Below are 23,213 nucleotides of genomic sequence, written 5' to 3'. Positions count from 1 at the left end.
TCTGCCATCTCCTGAGCCTTGACCCTCACAGCAGCTCCCTCCATGGGGACCACACTCCAGCCACCCTGACCTTTAACCTTCCACCCCTGTTCTCCAGTCTGGCTGTCAACACCTGATGCCCCTGCTGGCACTCTAAATGAAATGGTGCAGTCAGAATCATTGTCTTCCACACACACTTCCGTCTTTCTCAATTTCCCCTTTGACTCAACCATAGATTCATTTAGTCCTGGAAGAAATCTTAGGGATTATTTAGGGAGACTCATGCACTTTACAGGTGAGGACACTGAGGTCCGGAGAGAGGAGGCCAGGTGTCCAGAGTAAAGGAGCCCCTCCAGGAAGGAGCAGGGAATAGCCCAGGCCTCTACCCTTGGTCCTGATGGACGGCCATAGCTGCCAGGGCTTCAGCTCCTGGGGGTATACACTGTGGGCATCCGTCCTTCCTTTTGTTTCCCTTTGCCTGTACCCTGGCCCCACCTCTAGAGCAAAGCTCCTTGCAGGCAGCTGCCTTGTCCCCCTTCCCTCAGTACATGTCTCAGCATGGAATACAAGAAAGGATCTTAGTCAAAGCTGAGAAGGGGGGACACAGGAGGGATGTGGCAGTGTCTAAAGGGAAAATCGAAATTTATATTGATGACAATTCCGAATAGTGCCTCATATTTTGATCAAGTATTGGAGCCGCCTATTAATAGACCTGCATTCATTAGCACTTCTGATTTTACTTTTTAATTACTTATTTTTTTAAAGATTTTATTTATTCATTCATGAGAGACACAGAGAGAGAAAGAGAAACAGAGACACAGGCAGAGGGAGAAGCAGGCTCCATGCAGGGAGCCCGATGTGGGACTTGATCCCCGGTCTCCAGGATCATGCCCTGGGCCAAAGGCAGGTGCTAAACCACTGAGCCACCTAGGGATCCCCTTTAATTATTTATTTTTTAAAGATTTTTTTTAAGTAATCTCTATACCCAATGCAGGGCTCGAACTCACAACCCCGAGATCAAGAGTCACACACTCTCCCTACTGCACCCTCCCGCCCCAATTTTCTCATTATGGGACTGTGGCAGGTGGCATGCACTTGAAACTCTTGCCTCCCCAGTCAGCTGGGGGCTCCAGGTTTTGCCAATTCTTAGTGACACCTTAGCCTGCCTCATTCTAGATATTTGTGTGTGTGTGTTTTCTTAACAAACTCTAATTCACTTTTTCTTGTAGAAAACTATGTGGTAGCCACAGATGGAGCCTGGGTCCTCTGCACGGAGACTCTGGTGTGGGTCTTTACAAGATGGTCAGTGAATTCCTGTTAGGGAGACTTGGTGAACACAGTCTCTTTCCAGAGATCAGGGGTGAGATAGCTGTAGGTCTTGGAGATCGCATCAAAAGTAGCCTTGGCAAAGTTCCCCAGGGTGGCAGTGCAGCCCCTGGCCGAAGTGTAGCAGTCATCAATACCAGCCATCATCAGCAGCTTCTTGGGCACAGGGGCTGAGGCAATGCCAGTGCCTCTGGGGGCAGGGATGAGGAGCACCAGCACAGAGCCACAGCGGCCAGTCACCCTGCATGGGACGGTGTGGGCCTTGACGATCTTGTTCCCCCCAGTAGCCTCGCCGCACCGGGACGACGGAAAGCTTGGCCAGGATGATGGCCCACGGATGGCAGTGGCTACCTCCTTAGAGCACTTGACGGCCAAACCGACGTGTCGTTGTAATCTCCGATGGCAACAAATGCCTTGAACCTGGGCCGCAGGCCAGCACGGGTCTGCTTTTTCAGGGGCAGGATTTTCAAAACTTCATCCTTGAGGGATGCCCCCTAAAAGAAAGTCAATGAGCTCAGATTCCTTGATGGGCAGAGAAAAGAGATCTCCTCCAGGGACTTGATCTTCACGTCCTTGACTAGGCGGCCCAACTTGGTGACTGGGATCCACTCCTGGTCCTCCACCTTGCCCCCCCCCCCCCCCCCCCGCGAGCTCCGCGGCCCGGGCCCGGCCCCGACCACCGCCACTGCCACGGCCCCAGCTGCCACTGGCGAAGCCTCCACACAAGCCGCCAGGGCCTCCCCTTCCGGGCCCCCCAGGGCCCCAGGCCCCCCCACCCCCCCAGCACCAGCGTCATCTGCCATTTGGTGTTCTCTCGCAAAAGTCATTCTAGATATTTGTAAAGCAAGAATTCATTCAAGGGACAATTTAGGACTCTGTCTTCTCTTGGGAGAAAAAAAAGTAGGGATTAAAATCCAGGAGTTCGAGAATTAAGAGCAACATTCAACTTTCAAATAGAAAATCAGTCATGTCTATTTTTTAAAAATTTATTCAGGAGAGACACAGAAAGAGGAGAGGGAGAGGCAGACTCCTGTGCGGAGCCCGATGTGGGACTCGATCCCAGGATCCCAGGATCCCAACCTGAGCTGAAGGTGGACGCTCAACCACTGAGCCACCCAAGTGCCCCAGGTCATGTTTATTTAGTAGTAATAATACTATCATTAATATTTGTTGAGTATATACCATATAAGACATGGTTCTTGTTTTTTTTTTTTTAATCTGTTTTATTCAGGGGCATAAAGACTGCCCAAGAAGGCACAGTCCAAGGGCCAGAGGTCAGTCCTAGATATAGGAAAGCCACAGGGGGCTAAGGAAATAAAGGAGGCTGGCTCCTCTCTGACTCTATCTGACAAGGTTTTGTTAGCCCATCTGGCTCAGAAGAGACCTCTGGGGGTGGTTGGTGGCCTGTGGGGGCATGGCAGGAAGGGAGGAACAGTGTCTCCAACAAACAGAGCGGAATCAGTATGCGTTTTCATAGCCCAAATATTTGGTTTTTCTTTCTTTGTTGAAACCACAAATGCCAAGTCAGGATATGTTTTATTTGGGGGAGAAGGCAAGAGACCCCACCCAGCAATCACAGACAAAACATGGGTGAGATGTGTCCGCATTCCCATCAGGGCTTGCCTCCAGGGCTGGCTCTGGACTCCTCAGCAGCCCAGTGACTCAAGCAATGGGGCGCTCACCACTTCCCCTGGGAATCTGGCCCAGGACTCAGCCCGCTCCTCATTCGAATGTTTTCCCAGTTACTGGGCCACAAGCTCCTTTCCTGGGGGCACTGCAGCTTTCCTCCGTGGGCCCAAGTTTTGACTCATCCTGGACAGAGACTGTGGCAGGAGGGAAAGGACTCTGTGCTGGCATTCAGCTGGGGGTGCCGTCGTCTACCACCTGCCCTTCTCCTGAGTCACCAGCTAGACACCAGGCAAAGGTGCCCCTTCTCATGCTCATTCGAGGCCCCAAATGAGCAGTTTGTCCCCTAACTCCACCCTTCAGACCTGAAACTTCCTGAGCTGGGAACCCAGCTCAGTCATCTCTGTGTGTGTCGGGCTCCATAAAGGGGTATATGAAGTGGACCCCAAAAAAACCCTAGGCTGCATTCCAGAATGATAGGCCTTTCTAGACAAGACTTCCCCTTGACCTCCTACAAAGACCCTCACCCCAAGACTGATGCTTTCTTCTGAGAAGGAGAGGAACTGAGCCTATTTGTGATTTGACAAAGTGGATTGAAAGCTTTTATGACTGCTTTAGACCAGCTCTGCCCCCAATCCCATCTGTCTCCAAAGATAAAGCCTTGAACTAGCTCTCCTCGGTGAAGGCAGCCCCCACCCCCATGCCTATTATAGGCCATTCATTTAAGGTTGCTGGACCTGGTCTCATAAACCCCATTCACTGCGAGGTGAGAAAAGTCGTAGAGAACCTCCGGCCCAAGGCAGCACAATTCCAAGGAAGCCTTTCCCTCTAATTAGTCAGGTATTTGCTAAAACAGCTCTTACTTTCCTTATTGTAAAAGCCAGAGGACAATAGCTCCTTATTGCCCAGCCAATGTGGTGGGCTCCTGGTCCCTCATTCCCTCAGGCTCCCGGTGGCCCCTTCCCCCACCCAGAGGGGGAGGCTGTCACCTTGTTTGGTTACTAATTAAGAAAAGGCAAAGCCTTAGATTATTACTATTGTTTTGTTTTGTTTCCTCACTGTACTGCACTCAAAAGCAATTTCTTTAGCCAGGGTGACCTCTGACTCACTCAGGGAAGAGAGGGGGGTTTCAGAGTGTAAAAAAAAAAAAAAAGGCATTTGCAGTGCGCACCTCAAACCTTGCTGGCTGCTGTGCCTTGGTACCCTGTTACTAGGTCTGGAACAGGGTCAGCGGCTGGAACTGGAGCTCCCCTCTCTCGTGAAGCCTTGGAACTCCCTGGACAGATCACCCAGGGGTGCCATGAGCTAACTTATCAACAGGACTTGGGCACCTCAATAAAAGTATTTAAACATTGATCTGCGCTGAGGCTAAGAACTGGGCCCCTAGGGACTTTTCAGACTACTAACTCGCTTTAGCGTGCCAGTGTTCTGTGCCTCAGTTTCTCCATAAAAAGGAAGGCCAGTATTTCAGCCCACAAGCCACCAGAGAATGCATTTTCCGTTTGGACACAGTCTACTCGGTGTGCCCCCTCCTCCGCTAGGTTTCCCTATCCCAGAGATCTCTGCTGGGCGCTGTAGCAGAAGGGTGGGGGTCCAGGGCCAGGGTCCCAGGAGATGCCTTGGGTTTGTAACGCGGAAATAACAGACCACTCTGCTTCTCTGGGGGCACTGAACGGCGAGCGGACGCGTGCGAGTGGCTGATGCCGGTGTAACGGCTGCGGCCGTAACCCTCCCGGCTCCCGGCACCTCCGGCTCCGCAGCCCCGAGGTCGGGGCTCCCGGCCGGAGCGCGGGCGGTCCCGAGGGGCTGCTGGACCCGGTGAGTCCTGCAGGTCCTCTCGGGGGCCAGATCGAGATCCAGGAGGAGCAGGCGGCGGGTGTGCGGCGCCGGGGGCGGGGCGGGGCGGGGCGGGGGGGGGGCCGGGCACCCCTGCGTCCAGGCCGGGGCCGTTCCGCGGAGGGGCCGGGGGCGGTGCGAGCGCGCCGGGCGGCAGGAGGCAGGTGCGGAGGTCACGGTCCCAGGGCCGGGGAGGGGCCCCGGAGAGGGGTGTCGCGCGCTCGGCCGGTGGGAAGGAGCGAGCCGGGGCCGGCGCGGCCGCGGGGCGGGGAGGAGGCGCGGGGGGCGGGGCGGAGGCGGCGGAGCCCCCGGGATCCACTCGCCCGGCGCCGGCCCCCGCACTCCCAGCCGCGGCCGCCGCCCGCCCCGCCGCCAGCTCGGGGCGGAAACTTCTCGGGTCCCGCGCTCCGAGGAGAGCGCGCCCCGGGCCCGTCCTCCCTGCCCCCGCTCGGCCGCGGGCTGCGCTCCCCGCCCGCCCGCCGAGCTCGGGGGTCCCGGCGCCGAGCAGGGCACGCGCTGCCGAGACCCGGGGCCGCCGGGGCAGGGGGCGCTCCCGGGCCCCGCGCAGGCTGCCCGCGCGTCTGGGGACCGAGCAGGCGCCCGGCGGGACCCCCGGAGCGCAGCGGAGGGAGGGTCCGCGCCTCCAGCCCGGCGCGGGCGGGACGAGGAGTCGGGCGCGGCGGCCCGAGCGGCGCGCGCGCGGAGAGGAGCAGGCGGGGTCCCCGGGCGCCCCCGGAGGCCGGGGCCCCGACGGCGCGCAGCCGGGCCGAGCCGAGCCGAGCCGAGCCGAGCGGCCACCGGAGCCCGCGGGCCCGCGGGGCGGCGGGACATGCAGGTAAGCGCCGGCTGCCCGCTGCGGAGGCGCCCCCGTCCGGGCTGCGTGGCCCGACCTTCCCGCAGCCGCAGCGGCAGCGGCAGCGGCAGCGGCAGCGGCAGCGGCAGCGGCGCGGGGGGGGGCGGGGGCGGCCGCGAACAAAGCGGGGGCGGGGGGCTGTGGGCGAGCGTGCGGGGCTGGGCGCCGAGGGCGCGCTCGGGCGGGCGGGCAGGTAGCCCGGCCCGGCCCGGCGCGCGCACCCCTGCCCCCCGCAGCCCTGCACCCCCGCACCCCCGCACCCCCGCACCCCCGCAGCCCCCGCCCCGGGGACGGCCCCGCGCGAGCCCCTCGGAGCTCCGTTCACTTTCCCGGGCTTGGTCGGCCCCGCTGGACTCCCGTGCGGGAGGTCTGCGCCCCGGCCCGGCGGACTGCAGCGAGGACTCCATCTGTTATTTTAACCCGCACGAGCGGTTAGTCGGGTGCCCGAATTCCTCTGCCTCTGCCTCAGAGCAGGTCCTTTCATCGCTCTTCCGCTCCTCTGCCTCATCCGCCTCTGCCCCGGGAGAAGTGAGAAGTGACCTCTTTCCCCATCTTCTCGTGGAGCCTCCCTCGGTGGCTCTTTGGTCATGCACTGTAGTCGGAGCCAAATTTCCTAGAAATTTCCATCCTGCAAATCACTGTGAGATGATTCAGTGTGCGTGGAGCGGATTGCTTCTGTCTTTTGCAAGAGAGAAACTGAAGTGGCTCGGGCGGGGGGCGGCGGGGGGGATTGGTCACCCAGCTGTGAATGGAGGCATCTGCTCTCCACTCTGCCCACCGCCCCCGCCTCGCGGCTTTTGCCACCTGACGGCACTGGCGGCAGCTTTCAGTTACTACCACCCTGGGCAGAGTTTCAGCCTGGTACCTGGAGGAGGAAGGCTCGGGATCATGTTACCAATCCTCTGAACTGCTACAATCACCCAGGAATGTGCCCACTTGACAGAGAGCTGTGATGGGACACCTGGGCCATGCCCTCCATGTGGGTGCAGAAAACTCTGTGCCAGTTGAGCAGGGCCCAATACCAGCGCTTATGTACACAGATGGGTGGAACTGTAGGCTGGCCCCTAAGGCAACGTAGGGTGCTGGGAGCAGCGGGCACACCCTCAGGAAGCCTGGGGACCCTTTCCCAGGACCCAGCCGCTCCTCCTGCTGTCTGATTCAGATGTGGGCTTATCAAAGGCAGGACTCCGAATCTCAGGCATGGATGAGTGGGTGCCAGGCCCCAAGCTTGTGCCCACACGCCTGTCCAGGCTCAAACACACAAGTCCTGGCAAACATACCAACCTATGAAAGGCTGAGTGGTTGTTTCCCTCCATTTGAAAATAATGTCTGTTCTGTCTTTGACACAGAAGATTTGTGGTTATAAATAGCAAGAAGGAGGTGTGTCTCCTGGGAAGGAAAGGCAATGCTGAGAGACCTCTTTTGCACAATTGCGAGGAGCCATGTAGCTGGGCTCTCCATGGTGATGCCAAGTCCATGAGTCCAAGGGAAGAGGCACACTTAACACCAGGTCTCAGCACTAAACTGTGTGGGTGGTGCTGACCCCAGGGTAGGAGCTGAATGGAATCAAAGGACCCTAAAGAGACAATTTGTGGATGAATACCTAAGGGCAGCCACAGCTCCCTTTCATTTCCTAAAGAAAATCACACAGAGGGCATGTGCCACACTGGGGGCAGGTTGGATGGAGGCCTGGGGTTCTGACTGCCAGTAGAGCAGGAGCCAGCCTTGCAGGAGCTTGCTGGCCTTCTTCCATCCATGGATTTCCTACTTTCCCAGGCTCTATTTCTTATATATTTGAGTATGAATATATGACTGAGGGTGTGTGTGCATTAGGTGTTTGCTCAGGGTGTCTGAGACCAGTCTCCTCTTTAGTCCATTTGGAGGTTGTAATATCTCGAAGGGTGTCTTATTGACTTGAAAAAACTGTTTCCTAAAATTTTTTCTATCCCAAAAGTGTAAGTGAAAGGGCTATTGCCAAATTGCTGGGCGCCATATGCTGTGAAAAGCAGAATTCTGGGATGGTTGGTTATTCACCTCAGTATTTCATGCCCCTCCCCCTTACTGCAGTGGCAGTCGAAAGATTTTGTTTGTTTGCTCTTCTTCAGGAAGGGCAGAGGACTAGTTCTAAGTTTTACTTCTAGGATGGTTCTTCTGGTTTCTGGATTGCCACACCTGGCATCTCCAGCAGGGGAGGAAATTTTCATATGAGGTGATAGTTCTAGCCTCCTCTGAAATAAAAACCAACATGTCCACAAAAGCTTGCCTATTCGCTCCTCTGATTCTGTTCTCCCCAGCTCCTTTTCAAACTACCCGTCCTTTATCTCAGTCTTCTACATAAGTCTTCCCTCAGACCTCACCTTTGTTCCAGCTCCACCCCTGAATACAACCCTGAGTTTTGGTGGCGGAGGTGGCAGCAGTGGTGGTGGTGGTGGCGGTGGTTGCAGTATAACTCCCTCAGGTCTCTCTCAAGACACACAATGGCACTAATAGAAAGGTCCCCTAGCAGGGAGCAAATATGGGGTCCCCAGCCTTACCTGGGCATCCTTGGCTGGTTTCTACTGAGCATCTCCAAACTGTATGCAGGAGTCCAGAAAAATCCAGCAAGGGGGTTGGGAATAGATACTGTGATGGAGGTAAGAAGCTCTGATCGTTTCCAATCTGAGCCACCTTTTAGAGCAAAAATAACCTACGCAACTCTGAGCAGCAGCGTGACTACCGTGCTGGCAGGGCCCTGGGAGCAGGCGTGCTGTTGGTGGGGGGGCAGTTCCTGTCGCACAAGAGGTGCCCCAACCCCAACAGAGTAGATGACTCCTCCAGTGGAGGCCCTGTTTACGTGGCTAAATTTAAATCTCCACCCCCTCCACCCCAATTGGACCCACTGGCTGGCGGTCTGGCCACTTGGGCTGGCTGCTCCAGCAGCATTTCCTGGCTTTGCCCTTGCCGGTGCAGTTGAGTCTTTCTGTGCTGCATGACTCCTCTTCTAGACTTTCTAAAGTTGGTCTCTCCTCCCTGCTGCACCTGTATGGCTTTCTTCCCAACTCTTGTCCTCCTGGGTGACTTGGAACCTGGCTTGGTACTTGGGGGGGCCCTCAAAGTGCCATGCGCGAAGGGTTCAGGACTCCTAGACTCAGGCTGCCATCAAAGGTCCCCGGGGCCCCTGCTGAGTGGTCATTACCCAGCCCTGCCCGCCAGGCTCTGGGAGCCCCTAAGAGCAAGTGTAGTGCTGGCAGCAGCGCAGTCCTTAAAGGCACAGGGGTGTTTCCTCAGACTTCCTTTTTGCGCCCCCAAACCTCCCAGCCTCCCAAATCCCCACCTAAGTCGGTTCTTGGCATTAGCCTCTTCTCCTGAGGTGTTACCTTGAAGGTTATATTGCGAGGGGTGGTGGGCGTCGGGGGTCTGGATGCATTGTAGCTTCTGCTTTCGGGGTGTCAGTTGTCTCTCGTAAAGTGAGGGTGTTGGAGGCCCCTTCCAGTGCTAACTTGCTGTCTTTTTCAATAGCTTTAGCTGGTTCCGTTTGGAAACCCCTCTGCTCTGGCCCCAGCCTGGGGAGGGGAAGCAGTCAATCAAAGAGGTGCGTTCCCAGTTCCCACCGGAGGGGCGGGCTGGGCCGGCGGCTGCTTTCACAGTCACTGTTTCACAGATCGTGGTCTTGCAGGCAGGTTTGTGGTTGAGGCTGCAAGCTCTGGTTGTGCTTCTGGCTTTGGGCTCCGGCCTGGCAGGAGCCTCTGTGGTTGTCCGCCTCCCTCCTGAGGAGGATTACCTCGAGGCTCTGTCTCCAGCTTCGGGTGACTTGGGGCTGGTGCCTAAGTTCCTGCTGGGAGGCCCTGGGAGTCCATTCTTAAAAGGGATTCCAGTCCTTTTCTCCTCTGCAACTCCCTTGTGCCCCCAGAAATGCTACCTCCTCAAAGGTTGCTCTTGTCTGCCTAATTGATAAGGGGTCAGGAGTAGATTTCCTCAGGCCTGGGAAGCGTAGCTGGGCTTAGTGAGAAAAGGCAGTGGATTAGAAGTTTTGAGTTTACAAACTTTAGCCCCGAAAGGTCACTTTAGAGTTATCTAGAAAGTTCAGTCGGTAGATCTGCTCTGATTCCTGCTGGGGGAGCGAAAAGTATGGTAACAAAGCTTTTCTGACACTGGCTGGGGATTATCCTGTGTACTGCCGCCCTCCTCCCCCAGAGGAGAAGCCAGGACTTAAGGGGAGAAGCCACAAGCAGCCTGAGCTCCTGTTCCTGCTCTTGTGGCATCTCCTGGGTCTGAACCAGGACTTCTGCACCCTCCTGCATTTCTCCTCCCATCAAATACCTCCCATCTAGTACCCTGGCACTGGTAGGAGGCTTCTATTGCTGCAGGAGGCTGCCGCTCAGATGAGGCCCTTCATAGATCGTCTTTACAGTTTCAGACTTTGCTGTTGAGAAGTTTCTCTCAGGACAATTTCAGTGATGAATTACTAAAAACTTTGCACAAATCTTGTTTGAGGTGCAAGAGCTTCAATCAAGGTAATTAAGACTTTAAAGGGATTTTGCACATTAGAACTAGAACATTCCAGGTCACATTCAGGAGCAGGAGCTGTGAATGGGGTGTGGGCAGGGGGAGGGGAGAAGAGGCTGGGGAGGAGTTCTAGATTGTATTATCAGGAGATGCCCTGATATAAGAGGCTATAGAGGGACGCCTGGGCGGCTCTGGTTGAGCGTCTGCCTTCGGCTCAGGGTGTGATCCTGGGGTGCCAGGATCTAGTGCCGAGTTGGGCTCCCCATAGAGAGCCTGCTTCTTCCTCTGCCTGTGTCTCTGCTTCTCTCTATGTGTCTCTCATGAATAAATAAATAAAATCTTAAAAAAAAAAAAAAAAACAGAGACTATAGAAAGCAAAGATAAGAGAGACCAGGGCTTTGGAGTCAGACGGCCTTGCCTGGGTGTGAATCCCAGCACTTAGTGGCTAGCTATGTAACCTTGGGCGAGGCAGGTTCCCTGACTTCTCTGTGCCTCAGTCCCCTCTTTTGTAGAGTAGAAACAGTAACTTTATACTTATCTTCTGTGATTGTTATGAGGTAGGCTGTAGTATGCTTAGTGTATGTAAAGCACTACAGCTGTGCCCAGGACTTCGCAGGGCTATGGAAGCGTGAGCTGTTACAGGGTCACTGATGAAGGCCCCTTAGCAGTGCAGTTAGAACTCCCTAGCCCCTCCCCCTGCCCCTACTTGCTCTGCATTTAAAGATGGGGGCTGTTTTGTGTGGGATGCTACAAGCATACCTGCTGCTTAAGTCAGCATGTACTTGCCAGTTCTCGAAGGACTCTCATCAACATTGACGGTGCCCAATCAAGATAGATGTTTTGTCTTGTTTAGTTTTTTAAGATTTTATTTATTTATTTGAGAGAGAGAGACAGCATGAGAGAGAGAGAGAGAGAGAGAGCGAGCGCAGCGCGCGCGTGCGCGCGCGCGCGCGCGCATGAGCAGGGGGGAAGGGCAGAGGGAGAGGGAGAAGCAGGCTTCCTGCTGTGCAGGGGCCCCATATGGGGCTCGATCCCAGGACCCTGAGATCATGACCAGAGCCAAAGGCAGACACTTCACTGACAGAAACCCAGGTGCCCCAAGCTTAGATATTTTGATCATACATTAAGAAGAATTGAGGGGCCCAGTGTGAGGAATGACCCGAGACAGGAGAGCACAAATGTTCAGGGCTGGCTAAGAGTGCGAGGAGAGTGGATTCGGATGTGGGCCTGTTGAGTTGAGAGAGGAGAGAGTCCCTGGCTAAGAGGGAAAGGGTCCTGCTGACTCACCATCTCAAGCAAGTCCTGGTGTTTAAGCAGATCCTGATATATTCCTTGTGTTTGGAAACCGCTCAAATTCTTGACATGTCATATTTTCTTACTCTTAAAAGGATAACCTCTGTGGTAGCAAATCTAAAATAAGTTTTATTTATTTATTTTTTAATATTTTATTCATTTATTCATGACACACACACACACAGAGAGGCAGAGACACAGGCAGAGGGAAAAGCAGGTTCCACGCAGGGAGCTGGACATGGGACTCGTTCCCTGGTCTCCAGGATCACACCCTGGGCTGAAGGCAGCGCTAAACCACTGAGCCACCTGGGCTGCCCCTAAAATGAGTTTTAAATATAAAGGGGCAGCTGAGATTTGAGAGTTTCCCTTTCTCCCCTGGCCCAGGTCTGGCTGCTGCTGTGAGACAGAGCAGTACAGTAGACCTGTGAAAGGAAACACGTGGGAGTCTCCCCTGACACTTCCCCAAAGGCCAAGCTGGTAGCCTGAGGGAGGGAGGAGGAGAGGGTCTGTGACACAGGAATGTGTGAGGAAGAGTTCCCTGTGGCAAACTGGAGAGGACCTTGCCACTTCGAGGCATTCTAATCCTGACATTTATTTTTTTTTAAGATTTTATTTATTTATTCACGAGAGACACACAGAGAGAGAGGGGGGCAGAGACAGGCAGAGGGAGAAGCAGGCCCCAAGCAGGGAGCCTGACGTGGGACTCGATCCTGGGTCTTCAGGATCATGCCCTGGGCTGAAGTCGGCACTAAACCGCTGAGCCGCCTGGGCTGTTGTAATCCTGACATTTAAAACTGCTGTCAGCCCTCCTGACTCCTCTGCCCTTGCAGACACCCACCTGATTCCCCAGCTAAAAACCCTTCTCCAGACTGGAGGTGAGACTGTCCCTAGCGGCTCCGCTTGGGTCTGTTAGTTTGTCGAACCTCAGAGATTACCCGTCCCCAGGCCTGACGTAGTTGCTCCTAACCTAATCTTCCAGTTTCTCTAAGAGAATGGCACCTCTCTCAGAGGCATCAGAAACAGAGCCATCACCAACGGGGTTTCCTACAGGTTCTGTGTATCATTCCTGAAACTCACAGGGAACGTTCACACTTCCCAGAGAATGAGCCTCCTTATGTCCACTGCAACTTAAACTCCACCCAGCCCTGGGGCACCTGGGGGGCTCAGTCGATTAAGCGTCCAACTCCTGATTTCAGCTCAGGTCATGATCTGAGTCTCTGACTCAAGTCTTGAGATCGAGCCTCACATTGGGCTGGGTGCTAAGCCTGGAGCCTGCTTGAGATTCTCTCTCCCTCTCCCCAGCTCCTGCACATACACACTCTCACTCTGAATGAATGAATGAATGAGTGAATGAATGAATACAACCCAGCCCTTCACAATGGTCTACCAAGCCCTTCACGGCCTGGCTCCTGCCTCTCCAGCCTCATCTTGCACTTCTCTCTGTCACACCCAGCTCCTGCCCCACATGGGTGTGCCTGATACTGCTCAAACACCCCAAGCTCATTCAGGGCGTCTGCACCTGCTGCTCCCTCTGCCTGGACTCTCCTACCCTTTCTCTGTGCCCGATGGCTCCTCCCCACTCATCCAGGCCTCAGCTCCTCAGAGAGGTCTCACCGAGCAGAATTGCCACCTGTCCCCTGGCCCTCTCTGTTTCCTCTGTAGCCCTTCCTGCCATCTGTAAGTCTCCTGTTCATCTCCTAGTTCTTGTTAAAAAGTCTCTGCATCCTCAGAGCTAAAACAGCATCTGAACAATGTCTGGGCTCAAAAGCTTTCCAGTGTATATTTGTTATTGTTGATCTAAGGCAATGAACTTTGGAATTGTATAGCAATTTCATTGCTAGAAATTGGTCCATTTTGCCTAATATGAGTGCCGTCCCTTACTGATTTTCTGATGATGATTGAATTATTCATATTACAATTATGACCCAGACATGCCCCAGGTGCTGGAGGTGCAAGATACAGTTTTTGAACTTCAGTAGCTTTCCTTCTGGTAACTTCTACTACATGCAAGTAGCAAATGTGCAGTATTCCAAAGCCTCTCAACTGTTTTATCCTCCCATATCCGGTGCTTCAGACCCATCCCGTGACCGTGCATGGCACAGGCAGTTTGAGCATGCAGTGTAGGGCAGAAATGCAGAAAGAACAGGAAGCCAGAGGAAGCCGTCCAGGCCCAGTGGTAGGTCCAAGATATGAAGCACTGACCTGACCTGTTGCCCAGGCTGGATCCTCAGCTGCTCTTGAGGAAAGCTACAACATTCCTGCATGCTGCCACTGCTGCCACTGCTGCCACTGCTGGTAGGATAGTTTTCACTCATGCCTATGACCAGATTGAGACATGGTGAAGGAACTGGTTTAGGAGCTCCCCGGGAGCCTTACATCCCAGGCACTCAGTCATGTCCCTTGCTAGGCTGTCATTCCAGATGACTGGCACCATCTCGAAGTTACTAGATCTCATCTCTTTCATCCCAGATTGCCTAGCACAGGCATCCAAGAAAGCCACCTTGAGTATAATTTGAAAAGAACTGATAGGAAAAGATCTCCTCCAGGTCGCTATGGGCAGTTGCACCATCGTCTCCTCTCTGATGTGTGATCTCCGAGTTCCCCTTCTCTCTCACTGGTAGCAGCTTTCCTGGTTTCCTTTATTCCCTTAGACCTTCTCTTTCCATCCACTCTGGTGGCTGGAAATGCCATCTGCACTCCTACCTGTCCCACAATTCTCGTCCCCTGCCTGCTTGTCTCCCTTGAGCTTCAGACTGGCGTGTCCAATTGCTTAAGAAACATCTCCTTTAGGAGATTGAGGAGGCATCTCTGCCTCCCTTCTGGCCTCTTCCCTTAAACCTGCCATTCCCACAGCCTTCTCTGCCTCATCCTTCTTGTGCCACAAACCTCGGAGTCATTCTTTTTTTTGTTTCAAGGCTTTATTTGAGGGAGAGAGAGAGAGAGAGAGAGAGCGAATGAGCAGGGAGGAGAGAGAGAAGCAAGGAGCCTGCTGCAGGGCTTCATCCTAGGACCCCGGGATCATGACCTGAGCCGAAGGCAGACACTTAACCAACTGAGCCACCCAGGAGCCCCTAGATTGGTGTGTTTCCTACATACTTTCTCCCTTCCCGGTGGCGATGCCTTGAGAATGAGGACTGTGCCTGTTCTCACCTTCTAGGTGTCTTGGGGCCTGGCCGGTAGCAGGTGCACAAGATCATAGATGAGAGGAATGATGAAAAGGCGTGTGGTCTATTGCCTTGGTGAGCAGTTGTAGTCTGTGTGGGGCCAGCCCCTGGGTTTCTTTACCCTTTTGTCTTTTGAGCTGCAGGGCCAGTGTCACATCTTTACCACTCTTGTTTCCTTATGGTCCTAAAATGGTGTTTCTGGACCTGATAACTCTTGGTTGAGGAAGGCTGTCCTGTGCCTCGTGGACTGTTTAGCAGCATCTCTGACCTCAACACCCCAGATGCCAGAGGCACCCCCCCCCACCGAGGAGTGGTAAGTAAAAGTGTTGCTAGACATTGCCAGGTGTTGGGTGGGGGCAATGTCTTCCCTGACTAAGCACCACTGTTCTAAAGCATTTCTATTATTTCCCTTGTTTTTGTCTCCCCTAAATCCTTTAGAATTGTTATCTGTCTTGCTTCCTAGTTCTGTACCACTGCCGGAGTGCGAGTTATGATCAGATGTGAATTATGGCCTCAGTTTCCCCCTTAGCTGTGTGTCCCTGGACCACACCCCACAAGGACACTCTTACCCTGTTCCCACATGAATCCTGCTATTGCTCTAGGCCCCTGTCCTGCTCAAAATTCATGGGTGACTCCTTACTTCCCTATCAAACACATATCTTTACTCTGCTATTCAGTGCCCTCCAAAATCTTACCCTGACCCAGCTTTCCAGATTTCTCTCCTGCCATTTCCCTATTTTGCAGCCAAACCAGAAGTCCTGTTTCTTAGTGTTTGCTCATGCCATTTGTTCCTCTCAGACCCCTTCTTTCCCCTTCCTTCTCTTCCTATCCATACCTACCTATTCTTACGATATAGCTCAGATGGCATCTCCCTGGTCATCTCTGTCAGAAATAATCTCTCTGTGGCTTGAAGTTGGCCCCCCAAAGAGCTGTTACCATTCAGGAGACATTCGTTATGATGGCCCTTTCCACACTTTGCCCTATGTTGCAGTTACTTGTGTTCACGTCTTTTTTCACTGCCAGTTATGTGGTTGGCTAAGTTGTCTTCCCACATGCAGCTAGGACTGTACTCAGATCACCTCCAAAAGGTGGACAGCCATCCTACAGATCAAACGGGTCCCCAGCTTGAGTGAGGTGTCCTGTAGCCAAAGGCTTTTGTTATTTACTGTGTCATTGTTTAGATAGAATATCAGCCTTTTAGATTTCAAGTTAGTTTAGCAATGATTTTCAAAATTTCAAAAGCTTTCATACTCCCTGCTTTCTGTCCCCTGTCCAATAGAAAGCACATGGCCTTTGGGAAGCAAAATGGACTCAGGTTTGAATCCTGATCAACCACACTCTGGCTATTCAGCTTTTCTGAGCCATTAGTTCTTCATCCTTTAAACATTATTAATGGGTTAATAAGGCCCAGCTCATAAGGTTATTTGGGGAATTCAATGTGATAATGGATGTGAATCAGGACAATTCCTGGCACTTAGTATGTACTCGGTATTAGCGCCTGTCTTTAATTTGTCACTGAGGGGGGAAAAAAAAGAAGTGTCAAGAAATTGTCACTGAGTTGCTCCAGGTACCTGCTCAGAGTTTGGTCCAGAAGAACTGAGTGTCTCATAATTTGACTCATCTTGACTTTGAGGAGATAAAGAAGACATGAAAAACACTGTTCAAAGCTCTGCAGCTCCTGGTTCTTGGAATTCTCCTTAAGAACCTGATCTGAGAGGTGGGTTCTGAATGCTGGAGATGATGCCTTTACTCATCTTTGCTCCTGTCTTCCCACTGACAGGCCCAGCACTCAGCATTGTTACTGGTTAACAATAGTGATAAATTAATGAGCTGGTGGCTTCTGAAGAGATTATAATCCCCAGTTTGAGAAAACTGGTCTTGAATTGTCATCTTTTATCAGTACTAAGATAAATTTTCATAGATCTGAGATTAGGACACATCTTAAAATCAGTACGTGTCATAGTTTAATTCAAGAACCTTTCTTTCTTTTTTTTTTTTTAATGATAGGCACACAGTGAGAGAGAGAGAGAGAGAGAGAGAGGCAGAGACACAGGCAGAGGGAGAAGCAGGCTCCACGCACCGGGAGCCCGACGTGGGATTCGATCCCGGGTCGCCAGGATCGCGCCCTGGGCCAAAGGCAGGCGCCAAACCGCTGCGCCACCCAGGGATCCCAGAACCTTTCTTTCTTAGTGATATAAAATAATGGTACATTTTAGAATCTGTAGCATCTAATAAATAAGGTTATATTATGGATTACTATTTACCAAGATGACCTGCGTCATTTCTTGGTGCCTGCCTTAGCGTTCCTTCTGTTATTTTGCCAAATAGGATAGTTAGAATGTCATCTTCATGTTGAATATCTACTCACTAAGAGTTGAAATTGAGATAGGAAATATTAGGCAAAGAGCAGATGTCCCATGGGCCCAGGCCCCTGGTACTCCTTGATGCTCAGCCTCCCAGCAGTCACTTGGGAATCAGAAGTCTGTGGTTTCTGCCCCTGTGTTACCAGGGAGCTTGGGCAAGTCTCCCTGTCCTCATTCGTAAACGGGTTCACAACTCAGCCCCGCCTTGCCTGACTCACAGAGTAGTTAGTAGGATTGAGACGGTGTGTATGAAAGTGGTTTATAACCACTCCTATCTGCAGAAGTGGAAAGGTGCAGAGTGGAAATGTGGCCCAGACAGAGACTTCTTAAATCCACTGATAAAATGCAGCCCCAGGTGTCGACTCAGCAGTGATTCATATCTGGCACTTGTCTTCTTATTTCTTTATTTCTAGAAAAGAGTCTTTGAAACTTTGTAGAAGCTTGTCTGGTGAGGTGAAATAGTATCCCAAAGGATCAAAAACAAGTTATATCCTATAATGAGTACACGCTTTTTTCCTTTATATTCCCAAACCCACTTGACTTCAGTTTCCTCAGTTTTCTGGTCTGTTAAAGCCCTTAAGAGGCCATGGTGAGGATTACACAGAATGTGTGGAAAGCACTTCACAGGGTGCTTGCACAGAAATCACTTAGCCATTTGCTCTAATTATGCTCCTAAACAACCACGAAAAATGCTGTTGTGCAATCGCCAGTCACTTATTCTGCTGACATCACCAAAAGCTTGGTTATGTCTGGAAAGAAGGGATGGAGTTGGTATTATTTTCATAGTTAAGCACGGCTTTAATAAAGCTTCACAAGCCTCTCAATTCAGCAGTCATTGGACCTCAATAACATGGCATTATTGGATACATACAGTTTATTATACTGTAACCAAATCAAAGAGAATCCTAGTCAGAAGCTTACTAGACAGCTTTTTAAATATTTTCTTTTGAGTGAGATTCTCGAAGCGTACTGTTCACCATCCATGTGCTGAGGACTGTTCTTAAGTGGCATCCTCCTTTCATCCTTAAAAACCTGCGGTGGTCACCCTCAGAGTGAGCTGGGAGATGGTGTGCTCTTGGTAGCTCTGGTTCAGAAGGGAGTGCACGCTTCTGAGAAAATATCGTGATCTTACTTCCACAGTCTGTTTCTGGGGGTTCGGTAAACTGTCAGTGCCCAGACTCCTACACTTCATATATCATGTCCTCTGTTTCTTCACATGCTGCCCTACATTGCCACAGCTGAGCGGTGGGGATGCTCCCCACTTTTCCTTTTTAATCAACTTTATTGAGTATAATTTGTATACAGTAAAATTCACAGGTTATAAGTGCACACTTTAGTAAATCTGGACACCCATGCAGCCACCACCTCAATCCTATCTCTGCTTCCTGAGAAAGTCCCCCCTTATAATCTCCACAGGCTACTCCCCCCCTTCAAGCAAACACTGACATGATTTATGACATTTTAGATTACTTTGACCTGTTCTAGAATTTCACATAAATAGAACTGTACCAGAATTCTGTTTTTTCTTTTAGCTTTTTGGTTGCTTTTACCTCCTTTTTATTGCTGAGTAGCATTCCATTGAAAGAATGTAAGACAATTTGTTTATTCCCTTTTGATGGATATTTGGATTATTCTAGATATTTGGTTAATATAATAATCTGTCATTTATATATCTATTTTTATTAGAAGAGATTTCTAGTTTATTAATAGGAGTTTTCTTTTTTTTGGTTTCTTTCAGTATTTTTTTAAATTTAAATTCAATTAGTTAACATACGTTATTAGTTTCAAAAGTAGAAATCAGTAATTCATCAGTCTTAAATTATTTATTTTTTAAAAGATGTACTTATTTATTTATTTTAGAGAGAGAGAGAGAAAAAGAGAGAGAGAGAGAGAGAGAGAGACAGCATGAGCAGGAGGGGCAGAGAGAGAGAGAATCGCAAGCAGACTCCCTACTGACTGTGGAGCCTGATATGGGGCTTGATCCCAGGACCCTGAGATCATAACCTGAGCCGAAGGCAGGTGCTTTAACTGACTGAGCCACCGAGGCACACCCCCCCCCCGTAGTTTTTGATGAGAAATTGGCTATCTTTTTAAAAACTTTTTGTTCCTGTGCATAATGTGTCTCCTCCATCCCCATCCTCCACTACTTTCAAGATTTTATCTTTATCTTTCAGAATTTTGACTATGATGGGTCTAGACATGGTTCTTTTAATGTTTATCTTTCTTGCCATCTGGTAAGCTTCTTATAGCTATCAGTTAGTGGTTTTCATCACATTTGGGAAATTTTTGGTTATTCTTTTGGTGGTTTTTTATTATCCTCTTGTGATATTTTAATTATATTTGTATTAGACTGATGGATACTATGACTAAGGTTCTGAAATATAGTTCATTTCTCTTTAATCCTCTTTTCTCTCTGTGCTTCAGATTAGGTAGCTTCTATTGATGTGTCTTAGTGTTCGCTGACTCTTTCTTCTACCATCTCCAATTTGATGTTAAGATAATCCAGTGAAATTTTCATTTGTTAGCATTCTCAAGTGTGTTGATTCTTGTTTTGGCAGACAGTTTAATTGCTGGGTGATCACTTTGTGCCAGTTGTTTGGTTTGGTTTAACACTTTATTACTGTGGATCACTAGAAAGCACAAACTTTAAATTGGCAGGACTCAAACCCTAACTTCATCTTTTTTTGGTACATCTTGTTAGAGCTCAGTTTATTATTTTGGGTTTAGAGGAGGCCTCACTATAGGGCATGGCACTTACTCCTAGGGCATGTGTCAGCTGGATTCCAGGGATGTTAACTACCACTTAGTTTACATATGTATATAAAGTTTTATTGAGATATAATTCACATACCATTACAATTCAGTGATTTAAGGTCTACAACTCAGTGGTTTTTATTATATTCACTGAGTTCTGCAACCATCTCACAATCAGTTTTAGAACATTTCCATACCCCCTGAAAGAATCCCCATACCCATTATCAGTCACTCTGTTTTTCCCATGTCCCCCTACCAGTCCCAGGCCACCACCAGTCTGCTTTCTGCCTCTATAGATTTGTCTACTCTGGACATTTCATAAAAATGGAATCATGCGATATGTGGTGTTTTGTACTGGATTCTGTTGTTTAGCATGACGATTTCAAGGTTAATCAGTTTTATAGCATGGGTCAGTATTTCATTTCTCCTTGTGGCTGAATACTATTCCACTGTACACATATATCACCTTTTCTTCTTTCATCAGTTGATGGACATTAGGGTTGTTTTTACGTTTTAGCTATTATGGATAGTGTTGTTACCAACACTTGTGTTCCAGTATTCGAGTCTCCTGATCAGAGAGCTAGCAGTGAGTCACTGGGTCATTTGGTCATTCCATGTTAGCCTTTTGAGGAACTAGCAGACTACTTTTTGAAGCAGCTCTACCACTCTATAGTGCCACCAGCAGTGTGTAAGTGTTCCAGTTTCTCCACATTCTTGTTAGCACCTGTTATTGTCTGACTTTTTTTTATTATAGCCATCCCAGTAGGTATTGGTATAGACTGATTTATGTTCTCCTCAGATTCACATGTTGAAGCCATAACTCCCAATGTGATGGGTATGGGGCCTTTGGGAAGTAATTAGGGCTAGCTGAGGATTTAATGGGGAGCACTCATGGTGGGATTAGTATCCTTATAAGAAGAGACATCAGAGTACACACACTGTCTCTTTGCCTTGTTGAGGACACAGTGAGAAGTGGCTGTCTGCGAAATAGGAAGGGAGCCTTCACCAGAACTCAACCTTTCTTACCCCTTAATTTTGGACTGCCAGGCTCCATAACTGTGAGAAAATAAATTTGTTGTTTAAGCTACCCAGGCTATGTAAGACTGAGATACATATGAAGTGACATTTCATTGTGGTTTTAATTTGTGTTATTGGCCATCTGTACATCTTCTGTGGAGAAATGTCTATTTATCCTTTGCCCATTTAAAAAATTGGATTATTTGTCTTTTATTGAGTGTGAGCATTCTTAATATGTCATAGGGTTACCAGATATTATATTTGCAGTTACTTTCTCTTGTTTTGTGGGTTATGTACTCTTGGATACATTGTTTGCATCACTAAAGAAGAAACTTTGAAACATATCGAGTAGCTAATTCAGGACTCTGAGGCATCCTGCATTAGGAATCAATAGAGGAAGTGACCTGAACATCCTTAGAGAAGCCAGTCAAGCTGTGAAAAATTGCCTAAATATAAATTTCTTATATAGAGAGAGTGTTGAATGTTGTGTTCTTGTATAAATAAGTAGAAAATCCTGCAGTTGTCACTAGTCAATATTGTTAGGGTTCCAGGAGCTCAGAAGCCTAGGGACTTCCTTTGGAACAGATGACTTGTGCATGAAAGCCCCATCTGACAGCTGGTTTGTTGAAGGGGGAGTGTTGGCTGAGTGAGGCACCTAGTGGTTAGAGCTCAGGGATCTTAGGGATGTTCAAATTCCACAGTAACTTGAGCTTTCTATATCTGTACTGTCTTTTCATAATTTAAGAAGCTTATAGGCGAGTGAAAGTCCCCTGAAAATAAAAGCAAACTTTTTGGAACGGAAACATGTGTCATTATATGTGTTTCACATGTTGTGAGAACTCTTCTCTCTCTTTTCCCAAAATACAACATGCTGTGTGTCTTTGACGTGTGAATTTTAGTGTTGTATTTCATGACACCTCTTAAGATAATTGGAGCGAATTTGAGATAACACAAAATTCTAATTGAGTATCAACCATCTTATTAAATATTCTGAAAAGCATTTCTAGGAGTCATATTTCAATGGCATGTCCGTCATCAGGGATGAGTCAAGTCTCCCACAACAGCCTGTTCTTTCCATCAGCTAGCAAGCTTGTAGTTCATGGGAATCATTTTCCCAGAGCAGGTGATAATATGATAATGCTTTGCATGTGTATGTGACCTCAGGCAAATCATTTCACTCTGCCATTTGCCAATTTGTGTGGTAGTAAGAATACTTTGAGGTGTTTGGATTAAAGATGAGGTAGACAAGTCCTGACTTGGAGAGGTTTGAGTGTGAGAACTCACCATCTGACCTCAGGCCAATACTTGCCTTTTCCTGAGTAACAGTTTCTTGAGGAGCTCTTGCGAGCCCCCACAACTTCCCTGAGGTGTGGTGAGGATCCATGAAGGGATATGTTTTAGGGGGCCTTGAAAGTGGCACTTGTGTCCTCAGATGCGGAAGATCATAGGAGGTACCATTAGGATTTGTTTTGGGATGAGGGTTGGGGGGTGGCCACCCTTTTGGGCAGATTGCCTACTCAGGAATGGACAGTTTGAGAACTGGGAGGTCCAGGAGGAGGAATGTGGGAACTTCCCGCTTCAGGGCTTTGGTGAGATCTCCACACTGATTGACTCCGGTCCCAGATTGTTTCTGTATGGCCCTGTTTACTAAGCTCTGTCTCACGTGTAACTTCCGCCAGATGACTTCTGCGGTCTCGGGAGGTCTATGAATCCTGCCTTCTTCACTTGCTGTCATGTCAGCTGCATGGGCTTGTCAGCGTTTCGCCATGGCAGATCCACTTAATCCTCATGGACTTGCTCCTTGGCTTTTTCCCTGGGGACACATTTTCTGTCAGCCACCCCGTATTAAACATCCATACATACCTCAGCCTCAGGATTTAGAGGGTATGTGAGGTGAAGTGAATTAAACGAATTCCTGCGGACAGCTGTTCTCGCTCCAACATACTCTGCACTCTCCTCAGAGGGGATCTTTCTCCAGAGGGGAAATATAAACCCTTTCTCGGGACAGATAACTGGGAAATGTGGCTCACGGCCCTGCGTCAGGCTAAGTGTGTGCGGCTGGGATTTCACTGTGCTCGGTCACTACACAGAAGTCACGTGGGGTCTCCTGACAGACAGCTGGAGCCACTTAGTACCCTGCCGGCCAGAGCGCCTGCTGGGAAGGTGCGGAGGGGCCGAGAGCTGTGACAGGAGCTTTTCAGTGTGGGCCTGGCAGTGGATTCACCAGGCATCAGGCCCGGACTGCAACACGGCGACACAGCCACTGCCTTCCAGGCCCCGCAGATCCAAGTCGGAGAAGGCCAAGCAGCCCACCCGGAGGCTTCTGAGTTGTTCCCTGGCTTCCTTGCTGCCGGCAGGAGGGTCACCACCCCGGCAACTCTTGGCCGCCTCCGTGCAGGCCCTACAATCAACTCTTTTCTCTTCCTTCTGTTTCCTTTGGTATCTTTTCCTCACCATCCTCTTCAACGTGGCAAGCTCAGTTGACTCCTAAAAATGCCAGAGGTACTATAAGAAGAG

General features: G+C 50.2%; 1 protein-coding gene and 1 pseudogene across 6 annotated transcripts in view; one reads left to right on the top strand and one right to left on the bottom strand.

Annotated features, from left to right (window-relative positions):
- Positions 1-1,212: 1,212 nt before the first annotated feature.
- Positions 1,213-2,108, bottom strand: LOC129503490 (40S ribosomal protein S2-like; annotated as a pseudogene).
- A 2,784-nt stretch (positions 2,109-4,892) lies between these two features.
- The window catches only part of WNT5B (Wnt family member 5B), a 109,388-nt gene continuing 91,067 nt past the window's right edge, over positions 4,893-23,213 (top strand). Inside the window, exons 1-4 of one of the 6 annotated variants that reach the window (XM_055315324.1) lie at positions 4,983-5,602; positions 9,119-9,191; positions 14,556-14,637; positions 14,790-14,875. In XM_055315324.1, the coding sequence (XP_055171299.1) occupies positions 14,598-14,637; positions 14,790-14,875 (126 nt within the window). In that variant the 5' untranslated portion in view covers positions 4,983-5,602; positions 9,119-9,191; positions 14,556-14,597. Of the gene's footprint in view, positions 4,932-4,982; positions 5,603-8,897; positions 9,192-11,857; positions 14,638-14,789; positions 14,876-23,213 lie in introns of those variants that run through there. The other 5 variants (XM_055315325.1, XM_055315323.1, XM_055315322.1 and 2 more) reach the window with 5 other exon arrangements.

Source organism: Nyctereutes procyonoides, unplaced genomic scaffold (assembly GCF_905146905.1).
Source record: "Nyctereutes procyonoides isolate TBG_1078 unplaced genomic scaffold, NYPRO_anot_genome, whole genome shotgun sequence".
NCBI classification, from domain to species: domain Eukaryota; kingdom Metazoa; phylum Chordata; class Mammalia; order Carnivora; family Canidae; genus Nyctereutes; species Nyctereutes procyonoides.
The sequence above is the reverse complement of the archived record's forward strand: the minus strand, read 5'-3'. Positions and strand labels throughout refer to the sequence as shown.